General features: G+C 35.7%; 1 protein-coding gene across 9 annotated transcripts in view; it reads right to left on the bottom strand.

The window, feature by feature from the left end:
- TASOR (transcription activation suppressor) overlaps positions 1-24,155 on the bottom strand; it is a 52,812-nt gene that overhangs the window by 7,362 nt on the left and 21,295 nt on the right. For 2 of the 9 annotated variants that reach the window (XM_058726492.1, XM_058726497.1), the window contains exons 12-19: positions 15,889-15,961; positions 15,718-15,789; positions 13,579-14,280; positions 9,658-10,064; positions 8,200-8,341; positions 6,875-6,934; positions 2,616-3,427; positions 391-513 (exon numbers count right to left, since the gene is read on the bottom strand). In XM_058726492.1, the coding sequence (XP_058582475.1) occupies positions 391-513; positions 2,616-3,427; positions 6,875-6,934; positions 8,200-8,341; positions 9,658-10,064; positions 13,579-14,280; positions 15,718-15,789; positions 15,889-15,961 (2,391 nt within the window). Of the gene's footprint in view, positions 1-390; positions 514-2,615; positions 3,551-6,874; positions 6,935-8,199; positions 8,342-9,657; positions 10,065-13,578; positions 14,281-15,717; positions 15,790-15,888; positions 15,962-24,155 lie in introns of all 9 variants that reach the window. The other 7 variants (XM_058726490.1, XM_058726495.1, XM_058726494.1 and 4 more) reach the window with 5 other exon arrangements.

Raw genomic sequence — 24,155 nt, 5'->3', positions numbered from 1 at the left:
ATGCAACGGAAAGGGGAAATGATGTGGCAGAGAGAGGGTACAAACAGGTTTTACCTGGGACATACGAATGAAAATGACAATGTAAAGAGAGTGAACAGACCCACTGACATTCAAGGAGTCAGTATTCCTAGTCTTGATGAGTGACAGGGAGGGTATGGGACATGCCGCAATTTAAAATTTTGCAAAGGTACAAACTTGATCACAAACTGATTCACAGAAGGATCATTTAGGTCTCAAGCCCTAAATCTACCAACCTTGAAGTTTTCTCTCTTTTCAGACCTTACAAGGATATTTTAAAAACAAACAGCTTTAGTCTCAGAGGCAGTAAGATTTTAAAATAAGGGAGTTTTTATAGCCAAAATAATAGTGAATTTGACTTAATAATTCTACCTTGTGAATGAAACCTGCAATGTCTTCATTCTGAATAATAATCAATAGTTTATCTAATTTTGATCTTCTTTCCAAAAACTGTTCTGGATGACATTCTGTATTGCCTAATTTGATAAGATATTCCTGTTAAAGAAAAAAACTAAATCAACATTAAGAAGTTTTTTTTTTTTTTTTGCAAATATCCATTTAACACTACAAATGCAAGATAAACTGGCAAGTGTAACTACTGTCCGAACACTAGCAATGATGACCTTATACTCTAGGGACCCTAGAGATCATCAAGTCCACTCTTCTTATAAACAACCTATAGCTCAGAGCTTAAGTGACCAGTCACAATGTTACAATGCTATGCAGTGAAAACTAAGTAAATGTCAATGGTGGGTAATAGAAAGAGCCATAAGAACAATGGATTAGCCAGGTTCTTAATCCAGTTCCATTACTTATTCTGGGCAACCCAGAGTCCAATCATCAACCACTCCCTCACTCCCATTTTCCACTCCATTTAAGGCAAGCCCTTGGCTATTTGCAGCAAGGTTGCCAGTATACTCCTTTAGTTATAAAGCACTTTTCTTACTGTAGCTCATTTAATTCACAACAGTCCCAAAGTCATTCATACAGAGCTTCAGCGTATACAATGGCATTCACATACTAGTTAGCCATGTCTGTCAAGTTTATACCTTCAGCCGAAATAGACCCTCCCATCTAATTAATACCTCCCTCCATGTTGGTGACATGGTACTACCTTTCAAAGGACACATGGTGGTAGTACAGGCAATTTCCTTTGCTCTTTGCTTGCTGGTGGAATCCTGAAGTCTGAGGTAAACTGCAGGGTCCTAGAGGTCACATTCCTCTTTTCACAGATACAGGAGCAGATTAATTTTCTCAAGATTGGCAAGGCTGGTTAGATAGCCATTAAATCTACACCCAGCTTGCCTCACAACCAGTCTACTGCTCTGTTAAGAACGGTCTACAGGTGTCACCCCCAAAGAGGATGTTTTTGTGTAGCCCTAAACTAAATAAAGCAGCGTCTTCTGTATTATTAGATTATTAATTAAAAGCTTCTGGGCAGATCTCGGAACAGCTTATAGTCAGGTAATGAAAAAGTAAATTACTGTCTGACAGACCAGCTTATAATTTTTGGTCTTTTTACAGTAAGAAGTTTTAAAAGCAAGTTCATTTTAGGTAAGACGGTTGAACAGTCGGATCTCATCTTTCCAAGAAATCACACTGAGCACTCTTCCTCCCTCTTCATTTCCATGCCATTCATGTTCTTATGGCTGCACTACATGAAACATGCTGACATCAAAGAGATCCCCAAACTGACAACGGCTCAGGACATGTCAGCAGCACAGAGTTTCTGGGCCACTGTAGGCTACAAGGCCCTTATTTATAGTCCTTTCTGCTTCCTCTAACAAAACAAACAGAAACTCATCATGGTAAGTAAATTCCATAAATGGGAGGAGGCATTTATTTTAAAACCTATGGTATTCCCTTAAGGAATTGAAATCCTGTAATTTAGTGAATGCTAATTGTTAATATGAAAACACTGATATAATTGTTACTGTGTTATAATTTACTTATCGTTACAAATGTTACATACTTATGCATCTGCACAGACACACGCAAGTGTTTTTAAAAATCACATACTTGAAACACTAGTCTTACTCTGTAGCTTCAGTAGAAAAAAAATACACCTTGCAGTGAGGAATCTTTCATGATTGGGGAATCTTTCAGGATCATCATGTTTTTTGATCAGAAAGGCTATAAGGAATCCTGACATGACCAGGGTATCAAGAAAATGCCAAAAGATTACATATATAATGATTAGGTCATCCCTGGACAGTTTTTTCTATCTGATTGATAAAAAAAACCCATAAGAGGTAAACACTGATAGCTTCCTCTACTTCTCTGTATCTTTCCCTCCCCTTCATTAAAAACCCAAGTACAAAGCATTTAAAATCTCTGAATCAAGAGTTTAAAGGTATTTGCAGTGTGCATACAAATGGTCTTCAATACCACCCAATAAAACAAGATGTTAATCCTAAGATACTTAGATCACAGGTTCTAAATTTAATTGAACTTAATAGTTTTTTATTTCAGTCTGTATTAAATTACGTAAGAAAGTATATCATCAACATTTAAAAACAAAAACAATCCATTTTATAGGCATTAGACCCAACAAGACAAGTTTATATAGCATTACTATTACCTTCTCATTTAGTTACCTTTATTTCTTTACAGAGCACACTCTCTTCTTCTTCATGAATATAAAATTTCACAGTATTTTTCTGGACATCTTTCATGATTTTAACCAAACTGTTAAATACTTCAGGTTCTAACTGGCTTATAAAATTTGAAAGAGCTGGTTGGGCAGAAATGTTTACATCACTGGGCGATTTTGTTGTTTCTTTTTCTACTGGTTCCCGGACAATATCACCAGGTACAGTATGGTCAGAAGTCACCATTAGCTCTGTGGCATGGTGTGGCTGGTTCACTTCTACTTCGGTTAAACCCAAAGATGAAGAGGAATGCTGCTCACTGGAGTTGGTGTCTTTCAAAGGATCACTACAAAGTGGCTCAAGGAGTTGTTTATTGTTGAAGTCACTTGAGGAAATTGGGATGACAGGCTTTCCCAGAGGATTCAATGCTATCTTAGTACCAGAATCATTAGGACTGACTGGTGGCAAATTCCCACCCTTGGCTGATGCTTTGATAATAATAGTATTTAGTTTCTCATGCAAGCCATCTACAAACTCCTGTACACCAGCTTTGGAAGTCTTAGAATATATGAACTCAGAAAGCCGTTTCATCTTCTCTTGTGTTGAAAAAATAGGTGTGGAAATTCTACTGACATATGAAACATTCTTTTGCTTCAAAATCTCTTCTATCTTCCTAGAAAAGAGACTGTACTCTCCTAACACTGTCCTCTCTGTGGTTTCACTCATTGTTGGTGGCTCTGCTGCTGGCACACACTGCTCCTCCACTGTCACCACCTGACCTGTCAACACGTCATCCTCAGTGGTGCCCTTTAGTGTGTCTGTAAATGGAGAGGATGGAAACTGGTAATCAGAACTTCTCTGTCTACTTATTACCCGAGGGTCGTTAGGAAAGGCCTCCTGTGGTGGCAGACACACCAGTTGTTCTTCTGGTGATTTCATACCTATATAGGAAGAGTTCATTATTATAACAGCAATCCAAAAAAATAACACCTGAAAACACAAACTCATAAATAGGAATGTCAGATCAAAGCATATACTTAGAATTAATTACGTACTGGAAGGTAGAATAAGAATCTCAAATAATGATGTGAACCCTATTTTCTAAGTGCCCTATCTATGGCTGGTCTTTGGATTTAGGTAGCTAGAGTGACAAGTTTGGATGTTATTTTCCTTGATTCCTTTTGAAGTGTTTGAACAAATGCCAATTTGGAACTGGCAACAATACAAATTAAGTCATTTGCTTATTTCTGCTTCTCGGATCAGGAAAAGAAAGGCTCAAGAATATGGAAGAGGACATATTTCATATCTGCATTAACAGTTACACTCTTGAGATGAAGAGGTCATTCAGCTAACTACTGATTTTAATGGAACCATAACTCTGACTTTTGACAACCAGCACAATCCACAGATTATACTTTTTTCCCCAGAAATTCTAAATTCAAAACACAATATGGTTTTAAAACTACAGTTCAAAACAGACACCCTAAGTCCTTTTTTAAAAGGGGAAAATATGTTTAACAGCAATTTATATAGTAATAATATTTTTAGGAAAAGAAAAAACAATCTTTGCCTAGATGATATTATACAATTTTATTTTTAATTTTCTTAGATCTTAGCAAATATTCCCCAACAAATTGCTGTTGTAGTCTACAAAATGGTACCTCCATACGAAGAAGTGCAGGCACAAGTGTAGTCTTCAAAACCACGGTACTTTAAAGATATAGTGAATTCCCTATTCAAGTTTGCACCTAGGTGTGGCTGCATGCCCTCTCCACACACATTTAGTTTGGGTTTCCTCATATTCACACTTTTCTAAGGGCTTTAACAGCATCAGCAGCTGTCAGCTTGTGACATTTTTCCACCAATCTTGGTATTTACCATGAGCCACTCCACCCATTAACTACTGCACAGACACCTGTCAGCAAGACCACAACAGGTCTATAGGTAGAAGGGGAACAAAATAACCAATGCACCAAGATAAGAAAACTATATGAAACTGGAAACCAGAAAATTCAAGTTCCATAAAATAACTCAGGAATACAAAACATCCTTCTTAAATTTGCAACATGGGGTTTAGTACACACACAAAATACATTTTAAATTCTATCTTACATAACAAACGGGTTGCAGAAGACTACCTATAATTCTTAAATTTCTGATTATGTATTATTTCAAGTGAAATAACCTGCTTCCCAAAATGTACAGCTGTAGTTCAAACCAATAAGCTTACACTTGAAGGGCTATGGATAAAAGGAATTTTTTTCTAAAGTGGAACAGAGCTTTAGGGGCGCCTGGGTAGCTCAGTTGGTTAAGCGTCTGACTTTGGAGCAGGTCACGATCTCGCAGTTCGTGAGTTCAAGCTTCACGTGCTTGTGCTGTGAAGCACAAGCTTCAAGCTGTTCAGCTTCTGTGCTGACAGCTCAGAGCCTGGAGCCTGCTTCAGATTCTGTGTCTCCCTCCCTCTCTCTCTGCCCCTCCCCTGTTTATGCAGGCTCTCTCTCAAAAATAAATAAATAAACTTTAAAACAACAACAATAACAACAACAACTCTAGGGTCCCCTTAGTGGCTCAGTCAGTTTAAGCGTCCAACCTTGGCTCAGGTCATGATCTTGTGGTTCATGAGTTCAAGCCCCACATCAAGTTCTCTGCTGTCAGCACGGAGCTTGCTTCAGATACTCTGTCTCCCTCCCTCTCTGCCCCTCCTCTGTGCACATGTGCTCACACCCCCCTCAAAAATAAATATTAAGAAAAAAAACCCTCTAAACAAACCCTGCTTAAAAATGCAAATTATCATCACCTAATTCTATTTTGCACAAATTTCCCCTATATGATTCTAATTACTAACACTGACTTTATTATTTTAAAAAATGTCTTCATCAGTAAATGATTTAAAAGAAAAACACACAGATATCAAGAATAACGCATGTTTTCTACTGACATTCAAGCAATGCGGGATTTTAAGTGTGAGTAGTGAGTTCTCTAAAGGCAGCATCATTCAGGTATTTACACTATTAAACACAAAATATAAAGATGGGTATGCCAAATAAGAGGACTGCAGATGCTGAGGGAGCATGGTGAAGCATAAACAAGATGCCCTGCTGTTTCTAATAAGAAAGAATTACTGACAGCTAGAAAATAGATGAATTCCAGACATAATGTTGAGTGAAAGAGCCAAAAACAAAACAGGACATGTGTAGGTTCCATTTACCTTAATTAAGAACAGGTAAAAATAATCTATTGTGAAAGAAATCGGATTAGTGGTTACTGTTGGGTCAGGGAGAGTACTGACTGGAAGCATACAAAAGAAAACCTGGGGTGCTGGAAATGGTCTACATCTCAATTTGGATAGAGGTAACATAAGTGTATGCACATGTAACAATCCATCGAGCTGTGCACTAAAGATTTATGCACTTTATGTCATAGATCTGTTATTCCTGTTTTGCTTTTTGGGGTCATCCTTTCCTAGGACAAAGACGTCCTTGAAGAAAACGATTCAATCTTTTTCTAATCCCAAAGAGAGGAAAACCATAAAGATCTACTAAAATTAAAAGTCACTTGGCTTTTCTTCAAAATTAAGAAAAAACAAAAACAAAAAAAACAAACCACCACTGAAGATTTCTGAAAGAGTAAGACACAACGAAATGGAAACAAAAAAGTCCGACCACCAAACTGAAAGCAAGAAAACAATGCCTATGCCCATCTGCAGAGATGTTCAATTGACTGATCTCAGACAAAAGAATAGGTCTTCTAGGAACCAATGGCAACTAGCTAATCAGCAACATCTGTAACTGTTTCTGGAATCCCAAAGTTTCCTAATCTCTTAATTACACTGTTTTATTTAAATAATTAGAAGAAGAACTGGGTCAAAAAATTCAAGATTAGGAATAATGTACCTAAAAGATAAATGTCTTAATCCTAGTAGTTTTTAAACTTAAAGAAACTTGAAGACTGCTTCTCACAGGATATTCTGCAGGAACAGATTAAGAAAAATATTCCAGTCTTCTGAAGTCATCCTATCAGATAGAATCACACTATAGGTGAAGAAAACTTAACCTCTAAGAATGATTCAGTGACTTCTTTGAACACATTCTTTGTATAAGAATATTTGATACAAATCAAATGATTTAAATGCAAATATGAGATTGTCCAAATTTTCTGTCATTAACAGAACTTAATATGATGCCCTATTGATGGAGAACCAGAAATGCAAGTAGCAATTCTGAAGAAGGGCACATTGGGAAGAAAAGCAAAGGGAGCCTTCTCACCTGGTGTTTGTTTCTCACCATGTTTCCCCAGCTGGTCTTCTGGGCTTCTTGCATTCCCTCCTGAGGGAAAGCATCCATTAGATTTGTAGACTCTCTTCAGATATTGGTGATACCTATTAAGCACCTTTCAGACAACCCCAAATGCTAACAAATCCAAGTATTCCACCTTTTGCCTAAAATAATCCAGAAGGGTCATTCAGAAATAGCAAGTTGTTTCCCTTTCCGTTCAGGTGATGATAGAATATCAACACCTAGATGCTGTGCCTTCAAATGGCTCTGAACATCAACTATGAAGGTGCCTAAATGAGGAATGGTTAGGATAATCATCTTGAACTGCCTACTTTCTTATTGTTCCTCCTACTCAAGCCGATGTCTCCAGCTCCTAAGTATCAGCTACCTCTCTACCATCACTCCTGAGGCTCTTGCCCCCTCTGGTAAGGTACTAAGTAGAGAATGTGCTAAAGCCCATGGAAACTCATCAAGTTTTAGAAATTCTTCTCAGAGTCCTTGGAGGCCTTAGTAGCTTCTGGGTCACAAGCCAGTCTACTTACTTTTTAGCAAAAAGTTATTTGTTTTTTCTTTTTAAAGTTTATATAAAGGTCTAGGAATGGAAAAGATGTGCCCTGGGAATATTTCCAAAAATGCTTAGCTTACAAAGATGAGTAAGAACTTGGAATATTAAGAGTATGTATATATGTGTGTATATATGTATGTGTTTGCACAGAGAAATTAGAATACTGCAAAATGATCTTTCAACATTTGCTAACCTACATGGTTCAATAAGCTTTCTAGGGATTTTTGCATTTGATAATTTTAGGCCATTCTCTACAATGACCTAATTTCTCTAGGATAATCTAATATTAAGAAATTTCTTTCAAATAGATGAACCTCAACACGCCCACTTCTCAGATGATAGCTTGTTACAGTGAAGTCTGCTCTAATAATTTGAGAAGATAGTATTTAATCCGCTACCCCAAAGACCATCATTTCATCTGTCACTAGCTCACCTTATCAGAAACTCCATTTCTGTCAACAATTTTCATTTGGAAGTCTGCATACTAACAACTCCATAGGAAGAGTAAGTATGTTTTAAATCCTTCTGATTTTATAGGCTGTTTTGCACATACTTGCTGATACTGACCAAAAACAGCAACACTCAATAATGAACAATTACATTGTTCAAAATAAGATACCAAGATGTCAGAGCCAAGTAAGATGAACCACCTAGTGACCCAAGAATGGAATCTAGAAAAGATGAAACCCATCAGGAAACTGGTCCCTAAGTAAAACCAAGCAAACCTAAGTCTCAGTATACTTGTTCTTACCTGTAATTGGAATCAGTTTCCAATGTATTTCAGTCTCTTCAACATCATTTGACTTAGATTGTCTGCGGAATCCATGTTCAATGGGAACAGTGGGACACAAACTGCAATCTTCAAAATTATTCATGCTAATTAAATTTGGATCCTAAAAATTAGAGTACATATTCAATAGCTTTCTTTTCAATTAATTTTTATGTCAAGAATAAACAACTATTTTCTTTTTCTTTCTCTCTCTCTTTTTTAAAATAGGCTCCACGCCCAACGTGGGGCTTGAACTCGCAACTCAAGATCAAGAGTTGCATGCTCCACCAACTGAGCCAGGCAGTGCGCCCCTAAACAACTATTTTTTAATAGCAAGTCCACAAGCTTCAATCTAAACATTTTTTAATAGCAAATCCACAAGCTTCAATCTAAACATTACAAATGAGTAAGATCAACATGACAAAGTTGTAACTCTCTAGTCTTAAATTTAAACATAATTTTTTCCCTCAAAACATAATTTGATGTTGATTTAGAGCAGAGGTTGGTAAGCTTTTTTGGTAAAGCACCAAATATTTTAGGCCTTGTGGGCCAGATACTCAGCTCTGCCACTGTAGTGCAAAAGCAGCCAGAGGCAATACCTAAGCACATGAGCATGGCTGTATTCCACAAAAAAATTTAGTTACAAAAACAGGCAATGGGCTGATGTTGCCATTGACCTGATTTAGAGTATTAAATATGTCAAGCAATGTTAAGAATTTAAGTTACATAAGTTACATACTTCCCCAAGTGGTCTCCTGCCATCAACCTCCTCTTAAAAAAAAAAAAAAAAAAAAATCCTAAAACTGCATGGAGAAAGCCTGGGGACATGCATACAACTTTTATTCAAAGACAGGGAAGAAATACAGGAGGAAAGAGGAAATTAGAAATAAGCCAGTAGGAACATGGTGCTATCCTATTATTATTATTCCCCAGAGATACAACCCCTTCTTGGAGGAGATAAGGTTACTTCTCAGCTAGAGATCAGTACTCTCTAAGCCTGTATCATAAACAAACTGGATGTCCTGTCAAGCAATGCTGAGTCACTTCAGAGGTAATCCTAAAGGACACTCACTTTCCATTCCTATTTGCATGAAAAATACAAAGTACCTAGTCTTGCTTGTGACACTGATGTACAGGCTGTGGTCACCTCATCTGCCTCACTTTCGGATTCTGGTACTGCCAGTAGAAAACTAATCTTTTGAGGATTCAACTTTATATATAAGCCTATATACATGATTCTCTAAGCAGGAAGGAAAACAACTACATCTACATTTATCCCTCTGTAACAAGGATAACTTAGAAATACTATCCTGGATACTTTCATTGTAAATGTGTAATTTCTTTTTGAAAGGGGGAAAAAAAACATTGAAACACAACTACATCCTCTTTCAGACACACATTCACAAAAGCAACAAAGGTAATTAAAAGACATATGCTTACTTCTTTCAAATGTAGTTTATGGTCAGTGCCTACTTCACTGGTAGAAACAGCAACAGGATACTTTAACAATGATGTATCAATTTCTAACAATGGGCTCTGAGTACCCTTAAAATGCACATTTTCAATTTTTGCACAAGTAGGCTGCTCATATTCTTTCTTATCTGCGGGAGAGTTCAACTCATACTCATGCTTTTGTCTCAACTCTTCATAGGCATCATCAGTGTTCAATCCTAAGGCTTTGTTGACTGTGTCTGTCAAGGATGCATCAGAATGACGTGCATTTGCTAGTGTTTCTGATAGCCAGTTAAACAGCCGATGGATGTCAGCAACACCGGAGTTAGAGGTATCTTGCTGCTGAGGTCTCAAATCAGCATCATGCCCAAGAGAGCCAATAGGCTGCAGAGACTCTGAAGGGAAAGAGAAAGAAAAACCATCTTTCAAAGTTAAGTTTGGAATGGTAGCATAAAAATTTAAAAAGTCAAGTATATTTAAAAATTATCATAAGACATTTGTGGGCAGGAATTCAATCAAACCACTGGCTTAGACTGTATAAGAATATCCATCCTTTTCTTTACAGATATGACAGGTTCTAAAATTTTGCACAAAACTAAAATTTCCCATAAATGAAAGCTTATTTTCATAATTTGAAAACTGTATTAATGGAGAAATGAGCTCAGACATGCTGGTAGTATGAATAATATATGTTAATACCTGTACTGTATTCACCTTAAACTCTATTACCAAAACCCCAAAGTCTATCAAGTGACTTGAAAACTATATAAAATATTTGTATACTTGTAATTTTGCAAAATGTTAGGAAGATATGCAGGTTACATTTAAATCTACTAAAAAACAAACCAGGACTATACCTACTAGATTTTGTCTTTAAGATAATGACTGATATTCTTATAATCTAAAACCTTATTTTGAACAACTAGATTACTTAATTTCATAACAAAGCTACAAAATCATCCTGAAGAAATCTACACCAAACCTGCACTAAGAACAAAAAGCAATATGAGAGAAAACATGTTAAGACATGGTTCCAAGCAGATATAAATCTGGGTAATCTGCACAACCATTATATTTAAAGCCTGCAAAAGGAATAGATGTTCAAAAGTCCCATGCTTTTAATGCTGAAGGAGGGTAAAGCCTGAGTAGATGTCATGATTTCCAATTTAGGCAGACAGAGTATATATAGTGTACCATAGTATATATAATGTACCAAAAAAAAAAAGTTAGAAATAATATAGTATATACTGTATGATTCTAAATATATGAAATTATAAAATTATAGAAGTAGGAAAACTATTATATAGAGACAGAAAGCATTTCAGTGGTAGGGAGGGGTGAGATTACAAAGGAATACAAGGCAACATGTGGGAGTGATGGAAATGTTCTATATATTGGAGTGGTGGTAACACAGCTATCAAAACTCATCTTTAAACTGTACACTTAAATGGGTACATTATACATAAATCATACCTCAAAAAGTTAATGTGAAAGAGGGTAGGGAGGTTAGGAGATTACCTCTTATTAAATGAGTGGATTCACCATCAAATCAAGGTGAGGGTATTTTAAAAGTTAGAATCCAACCTTTAAATCTCTACTTTCGGAAATCAAAAATTAAAAAATCAAAATGACTAAAAAGAAACACAAATGAGGAACACCTAGAAATACAAGTCTGACTGTCGCTTGTTCCAGTTTAACCTATCTCTTCTCCCTTCTCCTCTGCCCTGCTTCTCCTTCAAGTTATTATAATTAGCATGGCGTTCCCACCATTTTATTATTGATAAAGCCTATCACCCACAACTATTTTTTTTACATTTTTAACAAAATTAGTCAATTAACAGCTAAAACAGTACTGAAATTTAAGTATCTTGACCATTATGTGCTCAGTGCTAGGAAACACAGTCAAGTTTAGGAACAATGTTTTAAAGTCAGTCACAAGTAAGTTATGGATTAAACATGGATTAGTGAACTATGTAACTTTAGGGAAAATTATTTAACTTCTCTGAGACGGTTTCCTCATCTGAAAAATAAGAATAATAATGTCTACCACTCAAGAACTGAATGAGTCCATGAATGTAAAGCACCTGGCACATAGTAAGCACTTAATTTTCAAGATACAGGTCAACAGTATGAGTGCAGATCACTAAATGTCAACAGGTTCAGCACAGCGTAAGCTAAAGGAAATGAAAACCTTCAAGGAAAAGAGCCAGAAAGCTAAGGAGGGATCAAGCAAAGATATGAGGCTTGAGATAAATCAAAGATGCTTTATACATGAAGAAAGAAAGAGAAGTAAACTGCTGACCATGACATATTCTGAGGAGAGAGATGAGCCCTAATCAAAGAACATGTGAAAAAAGAGTGGGAATCATGGTTATTCAGGCTGGACATGCCAGCCTATAAAAAAAGCTTTGAAAGACAAATACAGAAGCTAACACTGGAAGATGATACTGAAATGAGTGACAGATGCTAGGAAAGCCAGCCAAAGGTAAGAATAAGATGAAAATGTTGGAAAGAAAACACAAGTCAAGTGAAGAAAGAACACTTGAAAGACTGAAAACAACAGCACTGGGTAAAAAAAAACTTTATGCAATGATGGAAATGTCCTCTATCTGTGCTATTTCAATATGGTGGTATGGCTGATGAAATATATCAAGTATAAAGCATGAAATGAATTCTTACTTCATTTCAACTTAAACTTAACAACACGTGGCTAGTGGCTACCATATGTGCAGGAAGAGAAGAATTTAAGGAAAGCAGGTAAGTAAAAAGTAACTGAGGATACAAACACAGATTGCTAGAAGAATAGTACAATAAAGACATTGATTCAAATTAGTTCTGAGACCCACTGAATGCGAACACATACAAATAAAACAGCTTAGTAAGCAACAGGAATGGAATACTGAGATCTGCCATAATCAATAAGAACAGCAGCAGCATTGCAAAATTCAAAGGTGTCTGAACGCAAGGAACACATTTCATGCTTACTTTAGCAAAGATCTTAAAATTCTAGATGAAAAATGTTTTATATTACTTGCAATACTGAAACACACAGTTTAGGGTCTCCCATTTCTTTTTTTTTTTTTCCAACGTTTTTTATTTATTTTTGGGACAGAGAGAGACAGAGCATGAACGGGGGAGGGGCAGAGAGAGAGGGAGACACAGAATCGGAAGCAGGCTCCAGGCTCCGAGCCATCGGCCCAGAGCCCGACGCGGGGCTCGAACTCACGGACCGCGAGATCGTGACCTGGCTGAAGTCGGATGCTTAACCGACTGCGCCACCCAGGCGCCCCTAGGGTCTCCCATTTCTGTCTTTTACTGTCAACTAAAACAAAATAAAGAAAAATATAAAAAAAAAAAAAAAAAAAGAGAAGCCAAACATATTACTGGGCTCCTGGAGTGGAAAAAAAATGTGTATGCATCAAAGAAACTTAATTTTAAAGCTCAGAAGGTTCCTTTCATTAAGCAACATGCTAAAAGAACCCAATATTCAATGTACTTTTCCAATTATACAATTAAAGGGATATAAAAGGACAAGAACTCCAATTAATAGAATAAGAGCTACGCATACTTTATTTTCCTCCTATCAGCCTAAGCTACACAATTCAGAAACCTGATGTCCTAAGGCAGTAGTTGGCAAATATTTTTTGTAAAGAACCAGACAATAAATATTTTAGGGTTCATGGGCCAAGCAGTCTCTGTCTCAACTCTGCCATTATAGCGTGAAAGCAGCCATATACACATAAATAAGCGTGGTTGTAGTCCATTGAAACTTTCTTTCCAAAAACAGGGGACAGGCTGGATTGGCTCTCAGGCTGTAATTTGCAGACCCCTGTACTAGGGGAAAGGACAGAACTACTTTAGTTTTGGTTGTTATTTTTATACTATATAAAAGCAACCTGATATTTTTACCTTCATATAGATGGCAATTTTCAGATAAATTACTGGTTTTGGCGAGCTTTCTCATATTTTCAGGTAGATCCTCAAGCTTCCTCTTCAAGACAGTTTTGCTTCTCATATCTTCTGTGTCTGAGTCCCCACCCACATTTTTTTTCCTACACTGAATTAAATTAATCAATTCTCTGACTCTATCCTTATCATAATCCAAAGAATGAGAGGACTTGTGCTTTCTAGGTATAATAGTTTCACCCCTTGAGTTATTTCGTTTTCCAAATTTCATTTTTGTACCATTCATTTCTTCTTCTTGGCCTTCATAATCTGAAAGTGGACTGAACTGTTGAAGTTTTCTATTTTCTTCAAAAAGCTCTTTTAATTTACAAATTGGTAACTGATACATTTCAGGCCGAAAAATATAGGCATGCAAACAATTATCAATATGGGATTTATTTTTTGGAGCTGAGTATAAGAATTTTTTATCATCTAATCGTGAATCGTATGGAAACATGATAAACTCTCGTTTACCTGAACCAAAACCTCGCTTAAAAAATTCATTTACATACTTTTCAACAACAGAATGAAAATTTATAGTATTCATATTTTTGAATTCCTTTCGACACTGAATCAAAGCAAACTGTAAAAACTGAGTTATTTTTAATACATCTGTCATGCTCTCATGTCTCTTCTGTGGTGCTGCATTAGTTGAACCTTTTTGTGCTGTAAACAAACAAAAAAGCAAACTATGTTAGCAAGCAATAAATTAATCAAATACAGATCTATATGTTGTCAGAGAAATGCATTCATTCATACATTAATGATGAACCAAACTAGAAGTATGTACCCTAGTACATATATGTAATACAGAAATAGATGAATAGCGTGCTTCTAAAAACAGGCCAATAAGAAATTAAAACTAAAACAAAATTGCAGAACATATCTGTAAAGGGAAAAACCCACTCACTGAAGATCTTCCTCATTTCCCATTGTCCCTAGGCAATTCAACTGATGGCAAGCAAAATGTAAGGAGGAATAAAGAAGCAGGGCAAGATATGAGGCTCCTAGCAAGAGTCCTGCAACCGATAGCAATGTCACTCCTTCCTGCTATACTGTAACAACTTTAACTACACATAAATGTTCTACCCCCATAAGCAGATATGCAGGCACCAAGTGGCTACAATTGAAAATGTCATTCTTGGGGCGCCTGGATGGCTCAGTCAGTTGAACGTCTGACTTTGGCTCAGGTCATGATCTCACAGTTCGTGGTTTTGAGCCCCGCATCAGGCTCTGTGCTGACAGCTTAGAACCTGGAGCCTGCTTCAGATTCTGTGTCTTCCTCCTCTCTCTGCCCCTCCCCTGTTCACGCTGTCTCTCTCTCTCTCAAAAATAAATAAATGTTTTAAAAAAAGAAAAGAAAAGAAAAGAAAAGAAAAGAAAAGAAAAGAAAAGAAAAGAAAAGAAAAGGAAAAGAAAAGAAAAGAAAAGAAAATGACATTCTTAATCTAACAGTGAAACCCATTAGTGGGACTTTTACCTTAATATAGCATTGAAGTATGTTCTTAGAAACAGTGAATAGCAAATTTTCTCTAACCTCAGTGTGAAAAATAGAACAAACTGAGGGCTGCTGGAGGGGAGGTTGGTGGAGAAATGGGCTAAAGGGGTGATGGGCATTAAGGAGGGCACTTTTTGGGATGAGCACTGTGTGTCATATTTAAGAGATGAATCCCTGGGTTCTACTAATCCTGAAGCCAAGACTATACTGTATGTTAACTAAGTTCAATTAAAAAAAAAAAAAAAATCAGTGTGAAAAGCTTTTATAATTTTAAATGGCATAAATTTAACCTAGCACATGATTCTTTTATTGTTACTAAAATCTGGATGCAAAATTGAACTAAGATAAAAATATAAAACCCAAAAATCTAAGCTGTGGTATTTTAATAATTACAGCCCATGTTTATTTAGTGAAAATACTGATAACAACCAAATAATTTTTAATAGTTAAAAAAAAAACCCACGTCATATATAATGTGTTTTATTTTGCTAAGACCTCTTAATATTCCCAGTATTTCCCAAAATGTAAGAAACAAAATATTTGGAAAATTTCAATAAAATGTAAGTATCTATAAGTAACTAGATTTAGATACTCAAAGAACTTACAAGTAACTATGCCTCTAGATTCTTGAAATAGAAATAAAGCATGCAGGACTCGAGACTTGGCAGTCTGATGTTCTAAAAAAAAAAACAAAAAAACCAGAAGCCAAATTGATTAGCAATATGTTTTAACTAAAAATTTTAGAAAGAACTGTAAAAATTAAAGAGATCACCTACCATATGGAGAAACCATTTGACAAGGAGAGAGAAGAAATAGGTATCCTCGGTCTCCCAAAGGTTTAACAAGAACCTGCATTTTTGGAAGAGGGAACAAGTTGCATCTGTTTTATTATTACTCATAAGGCAAAGACATAGCAATTTCTACTAATTATAAAGAAAACAATAAGTTATTGATCATCTTTCTTTAGGAAAAATAATTCTACTAAATTAAAAGCTCTACTCTCTGATTAACAGAATTCCAATCGAATAAAAATTACTTAGTTCTCAGAATGAAAACAAGAAATTACTACTGAAAGAATTCCTCTAATTAACTGTGAAACCAACTTGCTGATTTTTCCTTGAAGTTAAAATGCAAGGACCAAACTAAAGACTTCAAATATCTTCCTCAGCAATTCAAAAGACCTATTATTAGTTGCCAAGGCAGTGTGTTGGATGTTGGGGGTATAAAACAACTACAGCACAAACATTGCCTTTCTGTGACTACAGGCTAACCTCAAATGAAATGTGTTGCTATAATCTAATGTTTTCACATAAAGAACACATTTCACATCTAAGGCAATTTCCCTTGCCAGAAGTAACTTCAAAGATAAGCAACACAAGAGCCTTGAGAGTAATTTATAATTGGATGGAGAGAGTAACACAAGAAATGTCAATAATTAGTCAAGATAGAAAAGTTCTCGAAAAGATTTATAAAACAACAGAGAAAAACTATAATTTATTTATGGTTAGAAGAGATGCCAAGAGCATACTTAAGTTGGATGTTGAAGGATGGGAATATTGCCAAGAGCCTGAGATTATGGGAAGAACATTTCAATAGAGGCAACATCATGAACAAAGGCAGAATTATAATTGATGAACAGTTTGCAGGCATCAGAGTACTTATGACTGGGAAAAGGGTAATGACAGATTATGACAAACACACAAATCTAGAAGAAAAGATCACTGGCTCATTTGTAAAAAGACAAGGATGCCAAGTTAGCCAGGAATGCCCTCAAGAATATATCCTTTTGAACGGGAGTTCAAAAAACAACAAAAACTCAACAGCACTGTGCAGGAGGGGGAAGAAAACAATGTAATGCAAAGAAACTTCAGGAGCTATTGTAATTGTTCACAATACATTTTAAAGAAAGGGGAAGTAAAGGAAGAATTAAGCATGACAGTTGCACACAAACGAACTCCGGGCTCTGAAAGAAAATGTGTGCTACCTAAATTTGTATTGTAAATTTGTAACTATTCCAGTAAACAAAGTCTGTGTAAGAACGGAAATTTAAAGGACAAAAAGTAACTGCTATCAATTTACATTTAATAAAACAGTGGTTTAGGGGAGCTTGGGTGGCTCAGTCAATTTAAGTGACCGACTCTTGGTTTCAACTCAGGTCATGATCTCACAGTTTCCTAAGTTGGAGCCCTGCCTGACAGCACAGAGCCTGCTTGGGATTTTCTCTCTCCTTCTCTTTCTCTGTCACTCCCCCACTTGCACTGTCTGAGTCTCTCTCAAAATAAATAAATAAACTTCAAAAAAAAAATGTTTTTTAAATAAAATAAAAAATAAAAATACCGTTTGAATAGCCAAAAGTAAGGTGGAAATGTACCTGCAAAATTTTTGTTTCAGATTCAACCACTTTTGTCCAAAAATGTTTTATACATCCTATATATTTCTGTTAACATTTTACCCAACTCCGGGTTTGTCAGAACAGGAAGTTGGGAAGCATGAGTAAGATTTTCATGTTTTGTGGTAACTAAGGAGAACCATTCTTTTTAATGTCTCACCCCACTCCAAGTACCAGGTTTTTAAAAATTCCATTGGCTCTGTGGCATAAAGACCCTCCTTGTCTTTTAAGGGGCTTCAGTGTCCCCAGAGTCTCATGGAGCACAGGGACTCTATACCCAGCAACACCACTCAAGCAGACAGAGGCCCTAACAGTAGTATTTTTGCCCTTTAGCTCCAAGAAATACTTTAAATGCTATAGGAAAGCAAACACCTGTTAACTAGGTTCTCCTACTACCTCAATTACACCTTATTGTTTTCTTCCCCTCAGAAAACAATATTAACCCAGTCATTAATTTTTATTACTCAATTCTACTATTTTGACTTTCCATATAAATATTACAGGTAACATGGTACAAAAACAAAAATGTGTTGGGGCGCCTGGATGTCTCAGTTGGTGGAGCATGTGACTCTTGATCTCAGGGTTGTGAGTTCGAGCCCTATGTTGGATGTGGAGATTACCTAAAAAGAAAATCTTTAAAAACACACAAACACACAAACAAACAAAAGTGTGTTAATAATATAAAACATCAAGCTCACAACCTAGGAGGAAATAAGCTACCCTAAGTGAGATTTAGCAGAAACAAGAGATTCAAACGGCCAAGGGCTTCAAAGTGGAATAACAGATGTAATATATAAAACAGGTATGAGATGCTTAAAGAAATAACTGATAGAACTGAAAACATTCACATAAAAATTGGTACACAGATGTTCATAGCAGCTTATTCATAACAAAGAATAGAAACAATTGACAAAATGTGGTATTATCCATACAACGAAATACTGTTCAGCCATAAAAAGGAATGAAGTACTGACATGCTACAACATGGATGAACCTTAAAAACATTACGTTGAGTGAGGGGTGCTTGGGTGTCTCAGTTGGTTAAGCATCCCCGACTTCAGCTCGGGTCATGATCTCGTTGCGCATGGGTTCAAGCCCTACGTCGGGCTCTGTGCTGACAGTTCAGAGGCTGGAGCCTGCTTCGGATTCTGTGTCTTCCTCTCTCTCTCCCCCTCCCCTGCTCAACTCTCTCAAAAATAAATAAACATTAAAAAAAATTTTTTTTAATTATGCTGAGTGAAAGAAGCAATGCACTAAAGGCCACATACTGCATGATTCCATTTATATAAAATGTCTGGAATAGACAAATCCATAAGGACAGAAGTAGATTCATAGTGGGATTGGAGGAGGAAAAAATACAGAATGTATGGTTACCAGGTATGAGGTTTCTTTTCTTTCTAGGGTGATAAAAATGTTCTGAAATTGAATAGTGATGATGGCTACACAACACTGTGAATCTACTAAACATCACTGAAAAGGTGTACACTTAAAAATGGCTAGGCATGGGGCACCTGGGTGACTCAGTTGGTTGAGCATCTGGTTCTTGATATAGGCTCAAATTGTGATCTTGTGGTTGTGGGATTGAGCCCCGTGTTGGGCTCTGTGTTGAGCATGGAGCCTGTTTAAGATTCTCTCTCTCCCTCTCTGCCTCTCTCCTGCTCACACCCTCTCTCTCAAAATAAATAAACAAACATCAGTCAGTTGAGCATCCAACTCTTGATTTTGGCTCAGGTCATGATCCCAGGGCCGTGGGATCGAGCCCCATGTTGGGCTCCACGCTGAGTATGAAGCCTGCTTAAGATTCTCTCCGTCCCTCTCCCTCACTCACATTGTCTCTAAAAAATAATAATAAAAATAGAAATGGCTAAAATGAAGCTTATTTCAATATACCTCCTGAATATCAGAATAGAACCTCCATGTCCTCAATAAGTATTTCTAAAAAATATTAACAAGAATCTATTTAAAAAGAAAAAAAAAAGACCAGGCAGGTCTTAAAAATAAGCAAATACAACTTTTAAGAAATCAAAAATATTATGGAAATTGGAAACTCAACAAATGGATTAAATAACAAACCAGACACAGCTAAAGACAGAATTTGTAAACTAGAGGGTAACTATGATGAAATCACTCAGAATGAAGCAGAGAAACAAGTAGATGTAAAACACAAGAGAAGTTCACAGACATCAAGAACATAATGAAAAGACCTGACATAGGATGCTCTAGGTTCCTAGAAAAACAGTCTACAAAGAATGAAGGAGAAGTATAATCAGAAAGATAATGACTGTATTATAGAAATGCATCTATAAATCCAGATATCAAATTATACCAAGGTGGATAAATAAGAAATCTATACCTAGATATAGAGTTGAAAAACACCAAAGACAAAGATTAAAAAAGCAACCAGAAAAAAGATGACGACCTACAAAGGAACAATAATTAGACTAAGAACTGACCTCTCAACAAAAATAGAAGCCAGAAGATATTGTAATATAGTCAAAGCACTAAGAGGAAATAGCTGTCAACCCAGAATTGTGTACCCAGAATCTAACAATGAATACACTTTTTTTGGCAAATCTACAGAGCATCTACAGGGCATGTTCAAAAATTGACCACAAAGTTGGCTTTAGATCAAGTATCAATACATTTCAAATAATCACCACCTGTTTTGATTATAACAATTAAATGGGGGAAAAAAAAAGACAAAAGTATTCTTATATATTTGGAAATTTAAAAACAATCCTCTACATCACGTATCAAAATAGAAAATCATAATGAAAACTAAAAAGTACTTAGAACTGAATGATAATGAAAATCCTACATATTAAAAGTTGTGAAATGCAACTAAAAGAGTACTTGCATTGACCATTTTTCCAACTTAAGAAAGCAGAAATAAAATGAACCTCCCAAAAGTTGAAATAGAACAGCTAAAATTAGGAAAAGAGTAAAACAAAGATATAACAAAGGTTAAAACCATAATTTGGTTAAGATTAAAAAACACACAAACCCCTGGTGAAAGTGACTAATAAAGGAAGGCATAATGAAAATATTATCACATAATAATGCTCACAGCAGCTATTAATAGACTATTTAAATGACTATATTGCAATAAACTCAAAAACATAGAAAAAAATGGACAAATTCCTAAAAACCAAACAAAACCATAATATATCTAAACTGACATAAGAATAGAAAACCTGAGCAGTTTAACTATTAAATTGAATCAGTACTTTAAAATCATCCAGAAAAACGAAGGCAGTTTTGTAATTAAGTGCTAGCCAACATCCAAAGAACAGATTATTCTAATCATATGTACAAACATCTCTTACAAAATGAGGAATACTATTCAACTCAATTCTGAGAAGCTAGTGTAACTTTTAAGTTTTTATTTATTTATTTTGAGAGAAAGTGTGTGTGTGCACTAGCAGGGAAGGGGCAAAGAGAGAGGGAGAGAGAATTCCAAGCAGGCTCTGTGCTGTCAGTGTAGACCTTGATGCAGGGCTCAATCTCACCAGGAGATCATGACCTGAGCCAAGATCAAAAGTTGGACATTTAACTGACTGAACCATCCAGGTGCCCACTAGTATAACTTTGATACAAAAACTAGACAAGAACAAGATTGCAGGTCAATCTAACTTATCACAGATACAAAATTTTTCAACAAAACATTCACAGATCAAACCATACATTACAAAAAAAAAAAAAAAAAAGTGAAGTTGGTGTTCTTAACTAGCAATACAAACATAGTTAAATACTGGCAAAAGATAAATGTAATTCATCTTCTAAGTCTACAGAATAAATATTACATGTGATAGTTAATTTTGTGTGTCAACATGACTGGGCCACAGGGTGTCCAGATATTTGGTCAAACTCTATTCTGGCTGTTTCTGAGAATATTTTTGGATGACTTTAACACATAAGCTTTCCTGATTCCCCAGCTTGGTGACTGCAAATTTTGGAATTTTATGGGCTCCATAACTGTGTGAGCCAATTCTTTATAATAAATCTCTTTCTATATATGTACATCCTATTAGTTCTGTTCCTCTGGAGAACCCTAATACACCTTGTTACCAACTTGATAAAAGCCAAAAACAAAAACAACAACAAAAAATGAAAAAAGCATTAAAAAAAATTCAAAACCCATAGTGGTTAAAATAATGAAGGAAATTTTTAAACTGATAAAGGTATCTATGAAAAATCTACTACAAACTTCCTACCTAATGGTTCATGTTAGACATGTTCTTTTTAAAATCAAAGACCAGAGAATGCCTCCAACTACCACTTTTATTCAACATTGTACTGGAGATCCTAGATTACACAGTAATACTAATACAAGAAAGAGAAATACAAAGCTTGAAGACTAGAAAGGAAAAAAAACCAATGTTGCTTCCAGATAATAAAATCTATATAGCAATCTCAAACAATGTACAAAAAATAAATTATTCAAATTTCATACTCTAACATATAATTAATACATAAATATCAATTACATTTTTATATACACAACAAACAGAAAATGTATTGAAATGGAAAATACTGTTTACAATCACACCAAAAACAATTAAATGGCTGGGGATAAACCAAATAAAAAATAAGCAAGACATGTACCCAGAAAATTATAAAGCTCTAAAAGAATACCCTAAAAGAGTAAAGAGATAATCCTGTTCATGGATAAGACAGTAACATAAAACACATCAATTCTCTCAAATTTCATCTATAGATTAAAAAAATCTCAATAGGGCTTTTTTTTGGGGGGGGTGGGGAGGCACCTTAAAAGCTGATTCTAACATTTTTTGCATAAAGCAAAGCTGAGGGGAGCCTAAGTAGCTCACTCAGTTGAGCAACAGACTCCTGATTTCAGCTCATGTCATGATCCCAGAGTCATGGGATCCCACATCAGCCCAGAGCCTGCTTAGGATTCTCTCTAAAATGAAAAAAAAAATTAAAGAAAGAAAAAAGCAAAGCTGATATTTAAATATTTGAAAAAAAGTTCCATCTCAAATAGCAAAACAGTTCCCAAAAGAGGCAGTTGACTCTACCTCATATCAAGGCTTCTCGGTGGAGAAATGTTTCAGGAACAATTTGGTATTCATATTGGGGAAAAAAAATGAATACTGGATTCCTATATTATATCACACAAAAACAAAACAAGCAAAAACCTATTTATTTATTTAAAGACCTAGGTGCCAAAGGCAAAATCATAACATATTCAGAAGAAAACACAGGGGCAATACCTGTAAGATCTAGGGGGTAAGGAAAGATTTCTTAAAGTCACAAACAGTGCTTAACATTCAGGCAGATAAATTTAAACACACTGAAGTTAGGAACATCTGTTCTTCAAAAAACACCAGGAATGAAGTGAAAAGGCAAGCATAGATTATGAAAAAAAAAATTCTAGCACACATAGCTCAGTATTAGGACCCAAAAATGTATTAAAAACTCCTCTAATAAGTAAGAAAACACAAGGCAGGGGCACCTGGGTGGCTCAGTCAGTTAAGCATCTGACTTTGGCTCAGGTCATGATCTCAAGGGTTGTGGGTTGGAGCCCCACATCAGGTTCTGTGCTGACAGCTCAGAGCCTGGAGCCAGCTTTGGATTCTGTGTCTCCCTCTCTCTCTGCCCCTCCCCTGCTTGCTCTCTCTCTCTCTCTCTCAAAAATAAACATTTAAAAAATTTTAAGAAATAAAATAGTAAAAAAGAAATAAATAAATAAAAACACAAAGCACTCAAACAATAGGCAACTGAATATGGAAAGAAATACATTCATAAATGGATGATCAACTCATCATATTTCAGGAAAATACAGGCTAAAATCACAGTACAATATATTTTATACCAACCATACTGGCAAGATTATGCCACAGTCTGACTATACTAATAACCGTGAATTTACGAGAACTTGCTGGTAGTAAGGGATATAAATTGGTACAAATATTTTTTTTAATTGGTACAGATATTTAAAACAATATGACATTATCTTGTAAAGCTAGTCATGTAGAATTACGATTCAATGATTCTACTTATCGATAATAAATCTAATATACTAGATATATACCCAAGAGAAAAAATTTTTGTACATGTCACACTGGGAGATATACAGAAGACTGTTCACATCAGAAATAACGTTCAAATTTAGTGACATATATCATTTTCCTTTATATTAAGTTAGTTTTAAGAATTACTAACTTATCACCAACCAAAAGAAAGCTCAATATAATTTTACTTATATTACAAATCTCCTTGTGAGGAAATAAAATTTCCCTAATTTCTCTGTGGTCCTCCAAAACTAGCCTTCTGATACACAAAAAAGTAAATATACAGATAGGGAAATGTTTGCATTCACTTCCCCCAGAAATATTTTACTCCTCACATACTTTAGAGCCAATTATCTAAGTAACTGCTCTGATCCAAAAAGATAATTAAATTTCTTATCTCCCTGAGAGTGCCACGTGGGTACACAAGAGGAACAAGAGGTTACAGCACAGATTAGTTCCTATGTTTTAAGTTCCAGAGGGCTGAATGTATCCTGAAGAGATTTTATTCATTTACCACAGTATTGGAGTTAATATTCATCACATTTTCAAGGAGAACTTCCCAGAAGGGGAGGGAGACAGTGGCCTTCTTCCCTTATAAGCAAAGAAAAGTAATTTTTCCTCA

Source organism: Neofelis nebulosa, chromosome 4 (genome assembly GCF_028018385.1).
Source record: "Neofelis nebulosa isolate mNeoNeb1 chromosome 4, mNeoNeb1.pri, whole genome shotgun sequence".
Lineage (NCBI taxonomy): Eukaryota > Metazoa > Chordata > Mammalia > Carnivora > Felidae > Neofelis > Neofelis nebulosa.
This window is presented reverse-complemented; position numbering and strand designations above follow the sequence as displayed.